This window comes from Cheilinus undulatus, linkage group 15, assembly GCF_018320785.1.
Source record: "Cheilinus undulatus linkage group 15, ASM1832078v1, whole genome shotgun sequence".
Classification (NCBI taxonomy): domain Eukaryota; kingdom Metazoa; phylum Chordata; class Actinopteri; order Labriformes; family Labridae; genus Cheilinus; species Cheilinus undulatus.
Window position 1 is genome coordinate 47,528,584 of NC_054879.1, and position 17,687 is coordinate 47,546,270.

General features: G+C 40.4%; 1 protein-coding gene across 2 annotated transcripts; it reads left to right on the forward strand.

Annotated features, from left to right (window-relative positions):
* The first annotated feature begins 244 nt into the window (after positions 1-244).
* si:dkey-67c22.2 (uncharacterized protein LOC792544 homolog) lies at positions 245-16,191 on the forward strand. Of its 2 annotated transcripts, XR_005993003.1 has the most exons (11): positions 245-390; positions 3,684-3,771; positions 4,116-4,323; positions 4,519-4,595; positions 4,685-6,511; positions 6,670-7,069; positions 8,727-9,244; positions 9,430-9,908; positions 10,013-10,105; positions 14,917-15,186; positions 15,399-16,191. XR_005993003.1 is itself a non-coding variant. In XM_041807480.1 (10 exons), exons 2-9 carry the CDS (start codon positions 3,744-3,746, stop codon positions 10,085-10,087), a joined length of 3,612 nt encoding a protein of 1,203 aa, XP_041663414.1. In that variant the 5' UTR covers positions 245-390; positions 3,684-3,743; the 3' UTR covers positions 10,088-10,105; positions 14,917-16,191. The 2 variants fall into 2 exon arrangements, 1 of the variants encoding a protein (XP_041663414.1); XM_041807480.1 differs by having other exon boundaries at positions 14,917-16,191.
* Positions 16,192-17,687: the final 1,496 nt, after the last annotated feature.

Here is a 17,687-nt window from a genome sequence, read left to right on the forward strand (position 1 = left end):
TCAATCGTTTTTTTGGTGGGGGTCCACCGAATGAACACTTTCTTCTTGGGGAGGCTCACTCTCACACTTTGAAAAGCCCTGGGTTGAGATACATATTTACATTTTCATCAAGAGTTATACAGTCTTGCATTTTGAAGAAGAGGGAGGACCATCTCTCCTGCTGTGCGTGGATCGCTACCTTGGAGCGTGGAGTTGCCTAGGAGACAGCGACGCCGCCATTCAAACCGCGAAGCTGGGCATGTTGGGATACCTTCCCCAATCATGGCGGACAGGGTAGCAGGCTAACGTGAACGGCTAGCATGCAGGGCGATTGTTTGATTTAACCCGTTATAAGCTTTCAGCCTTCTGGTACTGTCTACATAGGATCTGCGGCCGCTGGACAGAAACTGGGTAAGTTCACATTTCCGCATGGACCACCGCGCGGAGTGGACGGACGTGATTTGCTCGAAAAGAAACAGCTAGCAAATGGGTTAGCAAACTCGCTAAGAGCACGCTAACGTGGCTAGCGGTGATGTCCCGGCTGGGAACAGTTGTCCGCCGCTTAGGCCGCGGGGTAAAGGGGCACGTTTGGGTTTACAGCTATTACGTTGTCCAGTTAGTAGTGCTAAAAAAAATAACATCTCTAGACGAATATAAGCTAAACGGGAACAGCTGTAGTTCGGTCCGGTGAAGCTAGCACTAGCTTCATTGATGTGTGGTTGAATGTGAATGTTAGCTCTGCTAGCACAGGCCCGGCTGTGGTTAGCATCCTCTAACGTGTGAATGAACTGAATGTACCGCTCTCAAACTTTTCTCTCCGTCGGCTACTATACATGTAGATTTGGTTTACCTATGATTACTGGTAATTCAATATAAATGCCCCGGATAAGAAGGAGTGAGGAACTTTAACTGGAGAGCAGTAACCTAGAAGTATCATGCTGTAGACCTTAGCATTGATAGCTCCTGTAGCATCAGCTAACTGAAGCGCCAGTGATAACTACAGATGAGCTGACCACTAACGCTCTTCTGTCGGTTTCTGTGAGATAGAAAGTTTGTTTTTAATAAGGTAGTAATTCAACTGTGCATGAAGGCTGGATTTAGCTTCAAGTTATCTGTATCCCTCATTCATATCTAACCTGATTTATGTAAACTGTTGCATCGCTGGTGTGAGCATCAGTGCCTCTATCACACTGATCATCAACTGGCGGCCCGGGGGCCATTTCAGGCCCCCCAGAGCATCCTGTCCGGTCCCTGAAAGATCAGTAAATTCAGAAAAGGACAAAAAGAAGATGTTGTGGTTTTAAGAGTATTCTTTGGCTTTAAATGTCTGCAGCTGTTAAATCATCCCAAAACAATTAATATGAAATAGTTTTAAAATGGCTTAACATTTGATCTGTTTTTACTGAAATGTACTTTTCAGTCATGCTTGTTATATATTTTTAAAAAGGGGCAAAGCTGGCAAAAGTGTTACAAAAATAATGGGTGATTTAAGGAGGTATGAACACTTCTGTCAATATTTACAACAGATACAAGAAATCTGTCTACCCGCTGTAAACGTTGGCCATTCATTGAGTAGGTTAGTGGAGTTTTAGGCTGGAGCGACGGACCTTCATCACCTAAAGCCGTCTTCATCAATTACCATTCCTTACACTTGGAGGTGTGTTTTAGGGTCTGAAATTAGTTCATTCTTAAACTTGAAATTGTGTGTTGTTTTAAGGGCTGAAGTTAAGTATCAGTATTGGCTAAAATTAATTTGTAAATATTGCCATATCAGATATCGGCAAAAATCTCCAGTATCATGCTCCAAACTGGTACAGAAGTGTTATCCTTTACCCTCAGGCTGTACGACGAATGTCAGTGTTTCCCCTAGGATGGAGTTGAAGCAGCGGAGGTGAAGCGCGCCCCCCCACACCAAATGTGTCGTTAAAGATGCATAATTTTTTCTTAAAAAATACAGAAATATTAATAGTAAGGTTTTTATTTATTCTGTAGCATGTGCTTTTAAGATTTTCAAAGTAAAAAACAACTTATTTGTGTGGGTTTTTTTTTTTCAGTTTGAATGAAATTTCCATGTTGTGATCAGCAGGGTCACTGTATTTATCAAAATACATGATATTTCTTTTTACATTCATCAGTAATCAGAGATAATGTACTTTTACCAAAGTTAAAGATTCAGGGCTTTTGAGAAAACATAAGGGGTATAGACCCCACAAGCCCCCCCATGGCTCCACCTCTGACTGATAAACTTATCCACCACAAAGGATTTACAAATCATATCAGCACAGTGTCAGAAACGAAGGGTTATAAACACATTAGGAGATAATTAATTACAGACATATTTCAAGAGCACCTGCAGCAGTTGTTAAGGAGAATTATTCTGTTAGATCCACTAAAAGAACCGAGGTAGAGGGCTGAGTTGTGATCAGGTCTGAATTTAATGTTTGTTTGCACTAAAACTGTTTAAGTTCGTAAACAAGGCACAGAATAATTCCATAAATGTGTACAGAAGCTTTCACACTCTTCATAGCGCTGCAGACATACAGCAGAGGGTCTCTACTGCTCTGATGGCCTCATGACACACAGAAAAAGACTGGCACAGAGATACTGAACCAACATTCTGTTATTTGAGGGGAAATCCTTTTTATCCATAGAAATTGGCCTCTTTTCATAAAGCGTTTTATTTACAGAAAAGGACAGGGACAGAAAGGGGCAAACAGAGTGAAAACAAACTCTCTGTAGGAGCTGACTGAAGTATGCTACACTTTTTGGCACTCGCGAACAATGATCAAGAAAATAGTTCCACCTACAGCTTGAAAAAAACAAAGAATGTGTCCATGAAGTCTGTAAATGTGATCCTGACATTACTCTTATTAATATAACCAGGGTTTAATCAGCCCAGGCTGTCAGCTGTAGCTGATGTTTTTGGAGCGTGATGCCTGACGAGGATGTGAGTGTTTGCTTTCATGCTTCATTCATTCAGAAAACTTTGATTAGAACAGTAAAAAAATATATTTGTCAAGGACAGTGCTGAAGTGAATGCAATATTATAATTTCTTCAAATGAACGCAGCTTCTGTCATTCCCTGCATTAGTGTCAGGTCAGACTGTAGGAGGAATTGGACACGCATGTTGCATGTACAGGTGGGAGGGAGAGATGACACACACTGCACAGGCAGGTGTTAATGGCCAGGAAATCAGCAGGAATGGTCAGGTAGGATGTTAGTTGTCCGACGCAGGACTCTATTGCTACGTCCTGTCCGTTCAGTTCAGCGCTGTGTGAACGAGGAAAATGACAACTTTTTTAACGTCTTGCTGAGCTCCATGTGTGAGGGCGCATTCTTCCGCTTACTTCCGTGTAAACGGTTTTACGCCGCGAGTGTCTGAAGCTGTCACCTCTCCCTCCCGCTTTCTTTTGCGAAGAGAAGACTCGCCTTACTCGAATTCTGATTGGCTCTATGTTTTAGCTGACCAATCCAACCAACAAATGCAACACATATTAGTCAGTCAATGGCTATAAGGATGTGAGGGACGAAATACGGGACAAGTGGCGTCCCGTATTGACTCAATACAGGACGCTGCATTGAAATGCAGCAGCGGCCCAATATTTATGATTCATGGCTGTGAAATCTTAACCATTTGTGATGTTGCATTATTAGTCTACTTTCCCCCCCCTCTCAATAGTAATACTTTTGCTTTCTCTCCTAGTGTTAAGTGCAGGAGCAGCACACCTGTGACATTCATTTAAAAATCAGGGGCCAGGGCAGGATGGAATGTGCAGTGCACGTTCCCTCAGGTGAGTAACAGCTATGACACCTAAAAATATGCATTACCTCTATTTAATCCCGTTAAATGTTTGATACTTTTGTTGCTGTTTTCCTCCAGTTTTAAGTTTATTTGAAGGTATTTAATCTCTTCAGAATAAATGCCTATTTTTGTGTTATTTTAATCATATAGAACTTACATTTGAGTGTCCAGTATAGCAAATTTTATCAGTTTTTTTCCTCTTTTGCAATTTTATAAGCTAAAACAGCATTATTTAGAGCTGAGCCTTTTCATCGTTTAAGTTATTTATTGAATAACTAATGAAAATTAATTTCTCAATATGTGATGATTTTTCTGAAATACTGTCTTTTGCAGGCGAGGATGAGGCAGCTGAGAAAGATGATGTGAATGCAAAGGAAGGAAATGAGCCCCCCCATAAGAAAAACAAAAAACACAGAAAACATAAGAGCAAAAAGAAGAAGCGGAGGAAGAAAGGGGAGAAGGAAAGTAGTTCGGAATCTGGTGCTGAGTCAGATGTAGAGCCACCACCACCACCAAGACCTGTCAGGACCACCAGAGCAAGGTCAGAGGGGATGCAATTCTAGTCGACATCGATTCAGTTTTATACAAGATAGTCAATTATTTCATGCTTATGGACAGAGTTTTATAGCATTACAAAATGCACCACTGCTTTCTAATCAACAAAAGCAGGGAAGAAGCCAAACTGAAGTCTTTGTTGGTTTTATGGTGACTAGATTTTGTTTTCTTGTATTTGTAGTGCCAGACTGGCAGCAGCTGCAGGAGCTGGAGACCATACTGGGCTTAAAGAGGATGGAAAAAAGGATGCAAATACAGGTAGGACGGTCCAAAATCCCACCATTATTAACGTGATGTTTTCTGGGATGTTTACAATGTTTGATTTTTAATAAAATATTAATTCTTAGGTCGTGCTGAAGCAGAGGTAGATGCCAAATCCAAGAAACACAAAAGACATGCTGCCAAGAAGAAGAAGAAAAAGAAGAAGAAGGATGAAAAGCAGGAAAAGAAATCCCCATCTCGCTCTCCATCTGATAGTAGCTCAGCTTCAGGTTCTGATTCTGAAGGTGAAGGAGGTAAAGTGGCTGGTGACGCCAAATTCACCCCTGCAGTGTCTGATCTGCAAGAACCAGTCTCCAAGTTGGCTCCAAGAAGTAAACGAGGGGAGGAGAGAGGGGTTCTCAACCTCACGCAGAAACCTGAATGGCCTGAAGTGAAGAAGGAGGAGATTTCAGACATGGATGTATCTCCAATTGTAATAAAAGTTGATAACACTAATGGATCAGAAAAAGATATCAGTTTGCCCCCTGCAGGCCAGGATGAAATACACACGATGACGGTTCAGGTTAAGACAGAGGGTAGTCATGCTGATGGTGCGTTCAGCCTTGCCCAGGAACTTCCTGACATCATCCCTAAACAGGAAGGTGCTACGCCAAGAGATGACCCAGTCCTGAAAGATCAGGCCAGTGTAGTTCAGAAGGAACTAAATTCCCCCAGGTCCCGTTCTCCCTCCCCCTCAAGGGTCTTAGACATTAAGAGGTCTGGCTCATGTCATAGTCGTTCCCCAACACCTAGTCCCACCAGGCTGCAGTGTGATAATCAAACAGCAGCAACAATTGACAAACGTTCAAGAACCCATTCCAGATCAACCTCAAAGGGTAAGCTTTCTTCAACCCCCAGAAAGAATCGGCAGCTTTCCCGGTCCCCGTCCCGTTCTCAGTCTCCTAAATCTAGGAGGAAATCTCACTCCCCATCACCGAAATCTCCCAAGAGGGCCATTTGTCGATCACGCTCCACCTCTCGCTCAGTCACCCCCAAGAAGAAAGTTTCAAAGCCAAAAAGGAAGTCCAAGTCTCCTAAAGGTCGCAGACCCTCTTTGTCTGTTTCCCCAAAACGACGAAGAGGTTCTCCATCTCCTAAAGGAAAACTCTCTCGATCCCCTAAACGCAGCGGGAGGAGGTCTCCCTCTCTGTCTCGGTCTCCAAGGAAAAGCCGAAGATCTGAGTCACGCCCCCGTGGAGGAACAAGGCGCACAAGGTCCCGCTCACCTAGGCGAGGCGGTGCAGTTGGAAGACGTTCACGGTCACGATCTGATACTAGAACCCGCAGATCCCACTCGAGATCAAGGCGCCCTGCTCGACGGTCCAGGTCACGGTCACCTGGAAGGCGGGCATTAGGCAGGCGTTCCCGGAGTCGGTCTCTGTCTAGACGTAGGAGGTCTCCCCCTCCCAGGTCTAGACGCTCTCGCTCCCGGTCATTCCGCAGGAGCAGACGGACTAGATCACGTTCTGTTGTAGTCCTTAAGCGCAGCCGTCGCTCCAGATCCAGAAGTCCCCGCAAAAGGACTATATCCAGAACCCCTCCCTCGAGACGGCGGTCTAAATCACGATCACCAGTCAGAAGGCGTTCTCGGTCTCCAGCCAGGAGAAATCGTTCTCCACCAAGATCTGGAAAGCGTTCCAAATCCCAGTCTTTGTCTCGAAGGCGTAAGTCAAAGTCACACTCGCCACTGCCTGGAAAGAGAAGGTCCAAATCTCCAAAGAAGAGCGGAAGACGGTCAAAGTCTAAATCTGTCTCTGCAGGCATGAAAAGGTCTAAATCCAGGTCTGACTCAAGTGATGGGCGGTCTGACAGCTCGTCCCCTGCCAGATCCACTTCATCCTCTCCGGTGAAAGAGGTGAAGTCTTCCTCACCAAAGGCAGCTAGAGAAAGTGGGGGACCTTCAGCAACAGCAGGTCAGGCTATTAACACTGAACTTTTTTTAAAGTTATCTACAATTGCTGTATTTTATAGCTCTTTAAACTGGAAAATGTAAATAAAAATGTGTAAACTTGTCAAAAGAGGAACATTGAAACTCAATGATTGCCTTTGTCATTTAACACCTGCCATGTAGGTTCATGGAAACCCATGTCCTCAGCAGCTGCGTCCAGCCCCCAGGCTGAGAGCTCCTCCAATAAGCTGCTGCCTGAGACACAAGCTCCTGACCAGGAAAAGAAACAGAAAGAACGTGCCAGCTTATCCAATGAACGAGAAGTGTCCAGATCAAGGTCTGTTTCAAGAGAGCCCGGTACTGGTCCAGATGGGTCAGAGCATTCTGATGGCTCAGATGAAGAGGAAGAATCTTCCTCTCAAGTTAAAGTGACTACCAAACATCAGAGAAGCTCCTCAGGTTCAGCATCTCCTGGAGTGCAGAAGAAGCAGCTGTCACCAGTGGATCGCAGAAAACTTTCACGCTCAACTTCATCGCCTCGACGATCAACATCCAAGTCTACATCCAGGAAGAAGCTGTCCAGGTTTGTTGTGTTTTTACAAATACCAGTCCTGCATTAGTGATCTGTTGGTCTCATGAAATAAAGTACCTTTAAGACAGGGGTGTCAAACTGAAGGCCCCGGGGCCAAATCCGGCCCGTGGTACAGTTATAACCAGCCCACAAGGTCATTTCATATTTATTATAACTGGTCCACCAGTATGGGGTCTGCAGATTTCCTCCAGTATAAAAATGTAAACTTCACCTTGATGATTTATAACATCCTTGCTGAGTTATAAAAATTAGAAAAAGTAAACAGTAAAAATAGTTTGATTAAAAAGTCAGGAGCATAGGAGAAATTTGTGTTTTCTTTATATTTTCAATTTTGCATCTTACATTTATTTCTAAATGTTGTGGTTTTGACTTTTTATTTCATATTTTAACTTTTACATCTCATAACTTGACTTTATCTCATACTTTTACCTTGTAGATTCATAATTTTACATTAAATCCTAGTTTGACCTTTTAAAGTTATGGTTTTGACTTTTACCTCATGTTTTGACCCATTTCAACTCCTAACTTTGAGTTTTAGCTCTTTTTTTAACTTTGAAAACTGGTGATTTTGACTGTTTATAATATTTTGACCTGAAACTTATGATTTTGGCTTTTATATCATATTATGACCTGAAAAACTCATGATTTTGGCTTTTATCTCATGTTTGAACCTTTTTGAACTCCTAATTTTGACTCTTATCTCATTTTTTACCTTTGATTTTTAACATTGTTTAACATTTTGACTTTTAAAACTCATAAATTTGACATTTTTTTCTCAGTTTTTCTGACCATTTCAACTCCTAACTTTGAGTTTTAGCTCTGTTTTTCACTTTGAAAACTTTTGTTTTTGACTTTATATCATATTTTGACCTTTAAAACAAATGATTTTGGCTTTTATCTCATGTTTGAACCTTTTTGAACTCCTAATTTTGACTCATCTAATTTTTTACCTTTAAAACTCATGATTTTGATTTTTATTATTTTTTAACATTGTTTAACATTTTGACTTTTAAAACTCATGAAGTTGATTTTTTTTTCTGTTTTGCTGACCATTTCAACTCCTCTAAATTTCACTTTTAACTCGTGATTTTGATTTTTATTATTTTTAACATTGTTTGACATTTGATTGTTAAATATCATGTTTTTGAATTTTATCTCAGTTTTGCTGACCATTTCAACTCCTAACTTTGACTTTTAGCTCATTTTTTACCTTCAAAACTCACGATTTTTTTCTTTTATATCATATTTTGACTTAAAAATCATAGTTTCAGTATTCTATCTCATACTTTGCCTTTTAAAAGCATTATTTGGACTTTAAATGTCATGTTTTCACCTTTAAAACTTGTAATTTTGACTTTTATCTCAGATTTGGAGTTTTTAACTTATGTTGACCTTTTAATCTCAAAATAATTTAGGTTGACAGTCAGTGGTTAAATGTTGACCCTGTTTGGCTCTCAGGTTAGACCCAAATTCAGAATCTGGCCCCTGCAGTGATTGAGTTTGACACCCCTGCTTTGAGATATTCAATGTCCAAGACAAGATGAAATTATGACTTGGTGACTTTTTATCTCTTCAAAGTGTGTTTAGAAACTATTTAGCTAAATTGTTCTTTGTACAAATACTCATTAGTGTCACCATTTCTCCTCAGGTCCAAGTCTCCAGTCAGAAAAAGAGACTCTGTATCTCCATCAGGGAGGAGGAAGCGACGGTCTAAATCCCGGAGCCCTGCCCGGCGACGAAGGTCACGCTCAAATACAAGACGAAAGCGTTCAAGGTCCAAGTCTAGAACCAGAACCCGCCGGTCCAAGTCTCCAGCTCGCAAGAGACGATCGAGAACTCGTTCACCCAACGCTCGTGGAAGGAGAAGGTCCAAGTCGACGGACAGAAGCAAGCGATCCAAGAGTCGTTCCACAGGCCGAAGGAAAAGGTCTCGGTCTGGAGACAGGGGCAGGCGATCGAGGTCTCGGTCTGCTGAGCGCAGACGCAGGTCTAGGTCAAGGGGCCGAGGGAGACGCCCAGTGTTTCGCAGTCGTTCATTTGATAGACGGGATAGGTGGAAAAGGGAACCAAGTCATTCGCCAGTTCTCATTCTCCGCAAACAGCGTCGCTCAGGATCTCGGACGAGGCGCAGCACCAGCAAGACCCCTCCACGGCTCACTGAACTGGGTAAAACATTTGGATAGCGATAACGTCTCTTGCAACTCTTAAAACCACATTTGATTTATTGTCTTTTTTTACTGAGTACTGTTTGCACTCCTTGTATGCCTGGTCTGGCCCCTTTTCCTCCCTTCCTATGCCCCTTCTTTTGCATCGCCCCTGACCGTGTCTTTCCTCTAACTTTTTATCCTCAGATAAGGACCAGTTGTTGGAGATAGCCAAAGCTAATGCTGCAGCCATGTGTGCCAAGGCGGGGGTGCCCATTCCTGAGAGTCTTCGGCCCAAAGCTATCCTCCAGCTCCCTCTACCCACTCCATCTCCTGCCCCCCTCTCTTTGCCACTGCCTTTACCTCTCCCAATGGGCATGGGGATGCCCAATATGCCCAACATGGGTCCAATGGGTCTACCAAATATTCCAGGAATGCCCAGTATGTCCAACATCACTATGAGTGCTGCTATGGCAAGTATGACGGCAGCTACCATGACGGCTGCGTTGACCAACATGGGTGCCCTGGCTGCCATGCCTCCTCTCGCTCCACTTCCTACCATCACCAACAAGCCTCCCCCAAGCCTCGCCCCCCCAGCACCATCCCTTAACCTGGACCACATCGAGGAAGCTAAGAGGAAGGTCACTCACCAAGCGAATATACACACCATCAAGGAGCTGACTGAGGTAAATTTGGAGACAAGGGTTTTGAAAGGATAGAACACGTTGCTTATGCACACCATTTTTCCGTTTCAAATATATTAAACTGTTTTCATCTGTGTTTTTTTTAGAAGTGCAAGATGATTGCCAATAGCAAGGAGGAGATGGCCATTGCTAAACCCCATGTCTCAGATGATGAGAGCTAAAACCTTAAAATTCACATGGTAAGTGGAGATGTTCAATCTAGGGCTGGGAAATTATCGAAATTTAGATTAAATCGCAATATGGTCAACTGCAATTTTCAAATCACAGAAGGTGCAATACTTCTTCAATCTGAACTGTGTGACAAAATACTAGTTTACTAATTTTTTTGCAGCAGAGATTTTACACACTGTTTACATCTACACATCATGCAAACATAGAAGTGTCTTTTTTAAGTAGTCTACAATAAATCATATTTTTCTTCTTTTTGTAGATGTTTTTCTTCATCAAAATGATATAAACATAAATACTATCATTCCCTTTAACACAATTCATGTAGAGTTTGCAATATGAGTGTAAATAATAGCAATTAAATATTTTTGAAAATTTGTTTAGCCCTAATTGTATCTATTTAATATTATGCTGGTTAAAGTGTAGAATGATTTATTGCTTAGGTTGGTTGAAAATGCATGATATGAAGAACTAAAAAGAAATTGCATATCAGATCGTAATCATAACATTGGAAAAAATAATCGTAATTATATTATTTTCTCAAATCATTCAGCCCTAGTTCAGTCTGTATTCCTTTATTTCTTTATAAATCTGTTTTAATTTTACTCTGATGTGTAAGACTGTAAAGGCAGCCTGTTTTGGGGGTCTCCCAGTTAGGGACGAAACTGGTAAACTGGTACCAGTGTGGCACTGATGCCAACACGTCCAATACCAATAGTTTAATAAGGATTAATAGATTAAATGATTGAAATTGTATTTTTTTGTTTTTTTAAGATGTAATATATTGCTAAATGTGTACTTTAAAGTTGCCTTTGCAGTTATAAAATTATTTTTTAATGTTGAATATTATCTTTTTCCCTCCTGAAAGTCTTGTTTCAGGTCAGTGTTAATTTCATCGACTAAAACTATGACTAAAAATGTTCATCGACAGCCTTTTTCTCCATGACAAAAACTAGACTAAGACTAACAAAAATAGATCTGTGATGACTAAAACTAGACTAAAATGTAATGTAGTTTTTGTTTGACATTCAAAATCCATGATATTCCTCCACTGTGGGTAAATCTGTCAACAACAATAAATCTGTATCTATTCTGCCTCTCAGCTGTAGAAAGCAGGGACCCCAGGTTTGGCAGAGAACACACTACCATGATTTGGTACCAGATTTAGGTGAGAGAATAAATGCTTGGACTAAAAGTAAAGAATAAAATGTGAGGACTTTATATGGACTAAAACTAGACTTAAGTCTAGACTCAGTTTTAGTCATCACAGATCTATTTTTGTTAGTCTCAGTCTAGTTTTAGCCATCACAGATCTATTTTTGTTAGTCTCAGTCTAGTTTTAGCCATCACAGATCTATTTTTGTTAGTCTCAGTCTAGTTTTAGCCATCACAGATCTATTTTTGTTAGTCTCAGTCTAGTTTTAGCCATCACAGATCTATTTTTGTTAGTCTCAGTCTAGTTTTAGCCATCACAGATCTATTTTTGTTAGTCTCAGTCTAGTTTTAGCCATCACAGATCTATTTTTGTTAGTCTCAGTCCAGTTTTAGCCATCACAGATCTATTTTTGTTAGTCTTAGTCTACTTTTGTCATGGAAAAAAAGGCTGTCGATGAACATTTTTGGTCAAAGTTTTAGTCCATGAAATCAACACTGCCTGATTTGATCCTGATTTGCCTGATTTGCCCCCTGCGTCCATGGTGCCACTAGGCTTCCTGCGCCCCGACAGGGCGTGATTTCGCTCTGTTGTGTAGAGGTTGCAAAGGTGTATAAAATCCAGATGAGTTTTAGATTTAAAGAAGGGATTGAAATTGAATCTCATACACCAAATTATTGGGTAATTCATTCAGTTTCTCTGGGTTTATTTTTTAAATCACTGATATGAAAGTTTCTTCCTCTTCCTTCAGCCCAGCACTCCCTTTATCAGCACTTTATGAGTCTGTTCTTTTCCTCTACAGTCTTCATTTATATCAAAGATTAATTAATCCATTTAACAGTGGCATGTTGAAATACCATCAAGTCATTCATCGTGTTAGATTTTTTCCCCCACTCTAATTTTCTCATACATTTTCATCTGTTTAATGACCTACACCAGCTACTCAGCGTGCTGCTCATTAAACGAGACGGCAGACATGAAGATTTGTACTGAAATTTGTATGCTCCGGTAGTTCTCCAGTCCCACTTTACAATGGCTGTGAGTTGTCATCAACGTTCTGATTATTCCACTCATTAAGAACGTGTGATATGTTAAAGAATACAAGCCAGACTGAAGCCGTTTCCACTCTCTCACTGGTGAAAATTACCCATGAAACTTTCCAGAGGTCCCCTTTGGCACATGTCCTTCACACCGTTTCCTGTCAGACGGGAGGAGGCGGGGCCTTTAGAGAGCAGACGTAACAAAAAAAAGCTTCTGAAGTAGGGCTGAACGATTGACAAAAATAATCTAATTGCAGTTATTTTCCCCAGTATTGCAATTGTGATTAAATATGCCAACATTGCAAATTTGATATCAGCTGCTATATTGAAGGATCATTTTTAGGTCAGTTTTATTCTGTTTAAGAAAAACATATACGTAAGTAATGCAGGAATGAAAAAAAAAAAACTTAAATACTTGCATAATGTTAATAAAAATCTCTGCGGCAAAAAGTATTAAATTGGTACTTTGACACATTTCAAGTTGAAGAAATATTGCAACTGTTGCGATTTGTAAATTGCAGCAGACAATATGAGGATTTAATCTAATTTAGTGTAGTGTTAACACTTGGATTTGCTCTTTTGTAATGACTTGTGGTTCTTTTTAGTCTCACTTGGAAAAATAATTCTGCCAAGAAAACCCAAAAAAGGGACATTTTGGCCTAAAAAATCATCCTTTGTCAGTTGCATTAATAAGTTTGTTTCCCATACATGTACAGTAGACTTTAAACGTTCAATTTAATTGTAAACCTTTATTTTTTATCTGTATATTTCCAACTGATTCGCTGTAAGCAGGCTACTGGCTAATCAGACACATGCTGTCATATTTAAACAGCTTTAGCCTTGTTACACTTTGCTGCCCTCTGCAACCCTGCTCCACCCCAGCTCCTCCTCTACGCTTTATCTGACTTAATCAGTGTCATTCTGTCGTCATCGATGCCTGCTCTGCTCTGTGGTTATTGCTGCTTTTCTCAGCCATTTTCCTTGGAGCCTCCCTACATGTACCAAAGAAAAGCAGGACCCAAGAGAGAAGGAAAAAGTGACACACTGCTGGCAAAAATCAACAAAGACTTGAATTGTTTCACTGAGAAAACCCTATTAAAGGCCTATGCATACTGTTCTTATCAAAAGACCTTTGAATAAACTAGTTATTACTTTATTATATTATTTTATCAATATTTGCAAATCTAATTTGGCAGCCTCGGTGCAGACGATGCCTCGTGTACCCTCCTAAGATCTTTGACGTCCCCCATGGGGGGTCCCAGACCCCAGGTTGGGAACTAGGGCTGTACGATTTGGAAAACTAATCTAATTGTGATTTTTTTTTCCCCCAACATTGTGATTGCAATTGAACATGTGATTATTCTTCAGCTTTCTCATCTTATAAATCATTATATATTTAACACACAAAGCTATTTCCCCCAGAAATTTAAATCCACCTGCCCCACCACCCAAAAAAATCAAAGCAAATTCCTCAAAACATTTCAAATAAATTCCTCAAATTTTCATAAAGTCCCAAAAAAGTCCCCCCCCAAAAAAAGAAATCAAAGCAACCCTCCTCCAAAAATTCCATATTTCCCTCAGAAATTTGAATAAAATTTCCCCAAAATTTACAAATAAATGTTAAAAATTTCCATAAAAATACCTGAAACTTTCTAAACAAATTTCCAAAGAAATTAAGATCAAATTCCTAAAAATGTACGAATAAATTTATCAATTTTCAAGAAGATACCTTAAATTTTCAAAGCAAATTTCCCCCCAAAATTCAAAGCAAATTCCCAAAAATGTCAAAATAAATTTCTAAAATAATCATTAAAATACAAAAAAAAAGAGAAAAAAAAAATCACAGCAACCCACCATCATAAAAAAATTCAAATCAGCTTAAGAATTTAATGATAATTTACTCAAATTTTCATGAAACTACCTAAAGCTAATTCTCCCTGAAATTTGAATCAAATTTCCCAAAATTTACAGATGAATTTTAAAAATTTCCATAAAAATACCTAAAACTTCTAAACAAATTTCCAAAGAAATTCAAATCAAATTCCCAAAAATTAACAGATAAATTTATCAAATTTTCAAGAAGATAATTCAAATTTTTAAAGCAAACAGATTTCTTATTTTGAAGAAGACAAAAATATACAAAAACAAGGAAAGTAGGAACTTTTGTCAATTATTGTAGAAAATATTGGCACTTGAATGTTTGCATGATGTGCAGAGCAAAACACCTCTGCTTAAAAAAGTATTAAACTGCTATTTCAAGACACATTTCAGGTCAAAGAAATATTGCACCCTCTGTGATTTAAAAATTGCAGTAGGTCACATTGTGATTTAATCTACATTTCGATTAATTCCCAGCCCTATTGGGAATCTAGACAGCTCAGAGGACCCCCGCCATGGTCCGATAAAATCCTGTGACACACTGATAGAGAGCCAAATAAATACACCAGAGCTTTCTAACTGTTCACATCATTTCCCCAGTCTTTCTATTTGTCTTTTACCAATTTGCTGCACATAAATAAAACGTTGTTAGAATTAAAATGTGACATTCTGTCAGCATATCTCTTGTTTTTATGCAGTGTGAAAGGACTTCAGAAATGTTCAGTGTTTTCTTGTATTTTTCTGTTTACAGACGCTCCGTTCAGAGGCTGAAGGAAAATGTAAAGAATAAAAAAAGCTGCAGGAGGACCTGCCTTCCCAGAGTCCTCTCTGGCTGCCCGGTGACCTGACTGAGCCACACAACTCGCCAAGAAGTCCACCTAAGTCGTCACATTTACAGTGTAGGAGCACCAGAACCAGCCACTGCCCCTCTCAGCCCCCCCCCCCCCCCTTTGTTTCTGTTCCTGTGAGAGACAGCAGTCACCTGTGAAACCACTGACAAACCACACAGGTGTGTGAACAGGTGTGTGACTGTTCGTCATGTATAGTGGGGGAGTGTGTGTGTATGTGTGTGTGTGAGGGTTGTATGAGTGTGTGTACATAGGGACTTTCACCTAAAACTCAGTGTTTCTGCTTATTTAAGCAGCCGCTGTTCTAATGACTGAAGAGGAAACAAACCAAACTAACAAGTGTTTTTGTAAAAGATTAGTTTGACTTTTATTCTCTCTCTTAAAGGACTGTGTAAAGTGGAGGCTGCCTCCCTGTTCTGCTGAATCCCCCTCCCTCTTATCTTTTCCCTGGTTTTATAAACAGATAATACAACACTTTGGTAGATCCTCATCTGATTTGTTTTCCTGATCCTGGATCTACAGTGAAGAACGTGACCACATGTAAATCCTAGAACAGGGTGGCAGATTGATCTAAACATGATGGCTGCAGAAAGAAGTGATTCCTCCAGTCAGTACTGCCCTGGGTGTGTTTTCTGCAGTGGCAACGACTAAACTCTGAGCTGCTCTTTTATTTCGGTTTGTAAGGTTTTTCCAAATTGGAACTATGTTTGTCAATGTTTGAGCTGGACATTTCACTCACAACAGTTTTTACACTTCCACCCCAACATGCAGGGGTTTGTGTTTTACAGAAAATGATTATTTATGATCTAATTTAAGGTGTAGGAAAAAAACTTGCTGCTTATTTTCATGATGGCATTTTAGAAGACATTTGTGCACACATGGTAAACATTGTCTTATTTTTTTTATCATTGGGCCTCTGGGTTTGGCTCATTTGTGGGGATCTCTCATATTTGGAGTTTGCTAACCAGCCTTCATGCCAAGCCAGCTAATCAGTTCACTAAAACATGAAGCAACAAGCTTAAAGGGATAGTGGGGTAGATTTAAAGTGGGGCTGTATAGCCATGTTTCCATCAGGGGGTCCGGTTCGATTCAGTTCTGTTTGGTATGGTTTGGTACACTCAACCCCAAAATAGTTGGCGTTTCCACAGACACCCGTGCTCTCACTTGGTGGGCGGGCTGTAAAGGCGATGAATGTGAAGTCACATGCAGCGTGAGTCAGCTGTTCCAGCAGCAGAGTTATAGAAAGGATGAGTTTCAGAAATCAGTAGGGAATAAGCAGTAAACAGCTTTATATCAGCTGAAAGTGCTTTTTAAAAAATACGACAAAATATGAAAGTTTAGGGCTGTACTGTGAGAATTCGACGCATTAAAAATAAAGTAAAAGTTCAGCCAGTGTTAAAATCAAACTAGATTAAGTCAGAAATCCGGGGTGCGCTGATCTTGTTGTAAAATAGTCTGCAGCCTGAAGTTTTACAAACACGTTCAACAACCACAGAGCGATGTTTTCACAGGTTACCTAACGTAAGAATCAGATTAATAACTAGTTACAGATGAGAATGAACTGTTCTAAGACTCCGTATTCACAAAACTTCAACATAAATTTAGTTTCTCATCCATCGTGGATGGATCAGGCTGATGTGAGCCTTTGGGCTCTGCTTTGTGTTCTTAAAATCATCCAGATAAACGTCAGGAAACTTGATTTGTGGTCAGATACCAATATCCACAGACTAGCAAACAGTTTGGATCTCCTTGCGAGTCCAAATATTTCCCATTTAGGTAGATATTGATCCATTTTTCTCCCGCAGACTTCCGTGTTTTGAAGCCTGGAGGCGAGCAGCTGAGTTGCGCGCTGATGTGACGTGAGTGCAGCCCCCTATTGTTGTGTGTGTAGCTCCACCTTTTTGGTACAGGTAGATAAGATTGGCACCCCTACGGAAGGGTGCTGAAAAGTGGGACGGTACGGGTCGTTTTTTGGGACCCTTTCCAACTTTTGCTCTGTGGAAACGCACAAATGCGTGCCGCACCGAATTGAGCCGGACCGCTTGGTGGAAACGACCTACTGGCATCATACCTACCACTGACGAGTCCCTCATCCAACCCCCCTTCAAAAACCCATCCATTTAAGCCGCTGTGATTTTATCACCTGATGGAGTAAAGAACTTCCCCTTTAACATCAAACTGTAGATGAAGGTAACTGAACGAGTACTGTCGAGATAACGGTCGATTTCCTGTGTGACTGAACCCTTTCCAAGTAGCGAGCGTTTTTAGATACCCTTGCTTTTGCCTTTGATTTAGTTTTTCCTGTTCAAATACAACGTGTTATTTAGCTTCAGTGCAGCATTCACATTCAGGTGTTTACTAGTGAATAGTAATGGTTAGAGTCGATGTAAACAGTTGCCATTTAAGGTTTTTTTTATTAGACAATCAGGCTCTTTGTCTCAACATGCTTTTTTTGCTTTAACTACTTTTTAGATTTGTATAACTTGCAGTGGAATATTAAAAAATGCCACACCATTCAGCTGTAAAGAACAAAAATGAAAGTGGTGCTTCTGGGAAAACAAGCAGGAGTGTTTTTTTTTTTTTTTCTGTTCAATCCCTCGATGTCGATCTGAAACACCCAGGGCTGTCGACTGTGAAAAAGTCTGTGAAGGATTTGTCACTCTGTACCAAAAGT

Bases quoted from the DNA above. Each gene is read 5' to 3' on its own strand.
- si:dkey-67c22.2 (XM_041807480.1), top strand. From the start codon at position 3,744: ATGGAATGTGCAGTGCACGTTCCCTCAG. The intron at 6,512-6,669 runs GTCAGGCTATTA...CCTGCCATGTAG, and splicing joins GGGACCTTCAGCAACAGCAG to GTTCATGGAAACCCATGTCC. The intron at 9,245-9,429 runs GTAAAACATTTG...TTTTATCCTCAG, and splicing joins TCCACGGCTCACTGAACTGG to ATAAGGACCAGTTGTTGGAG.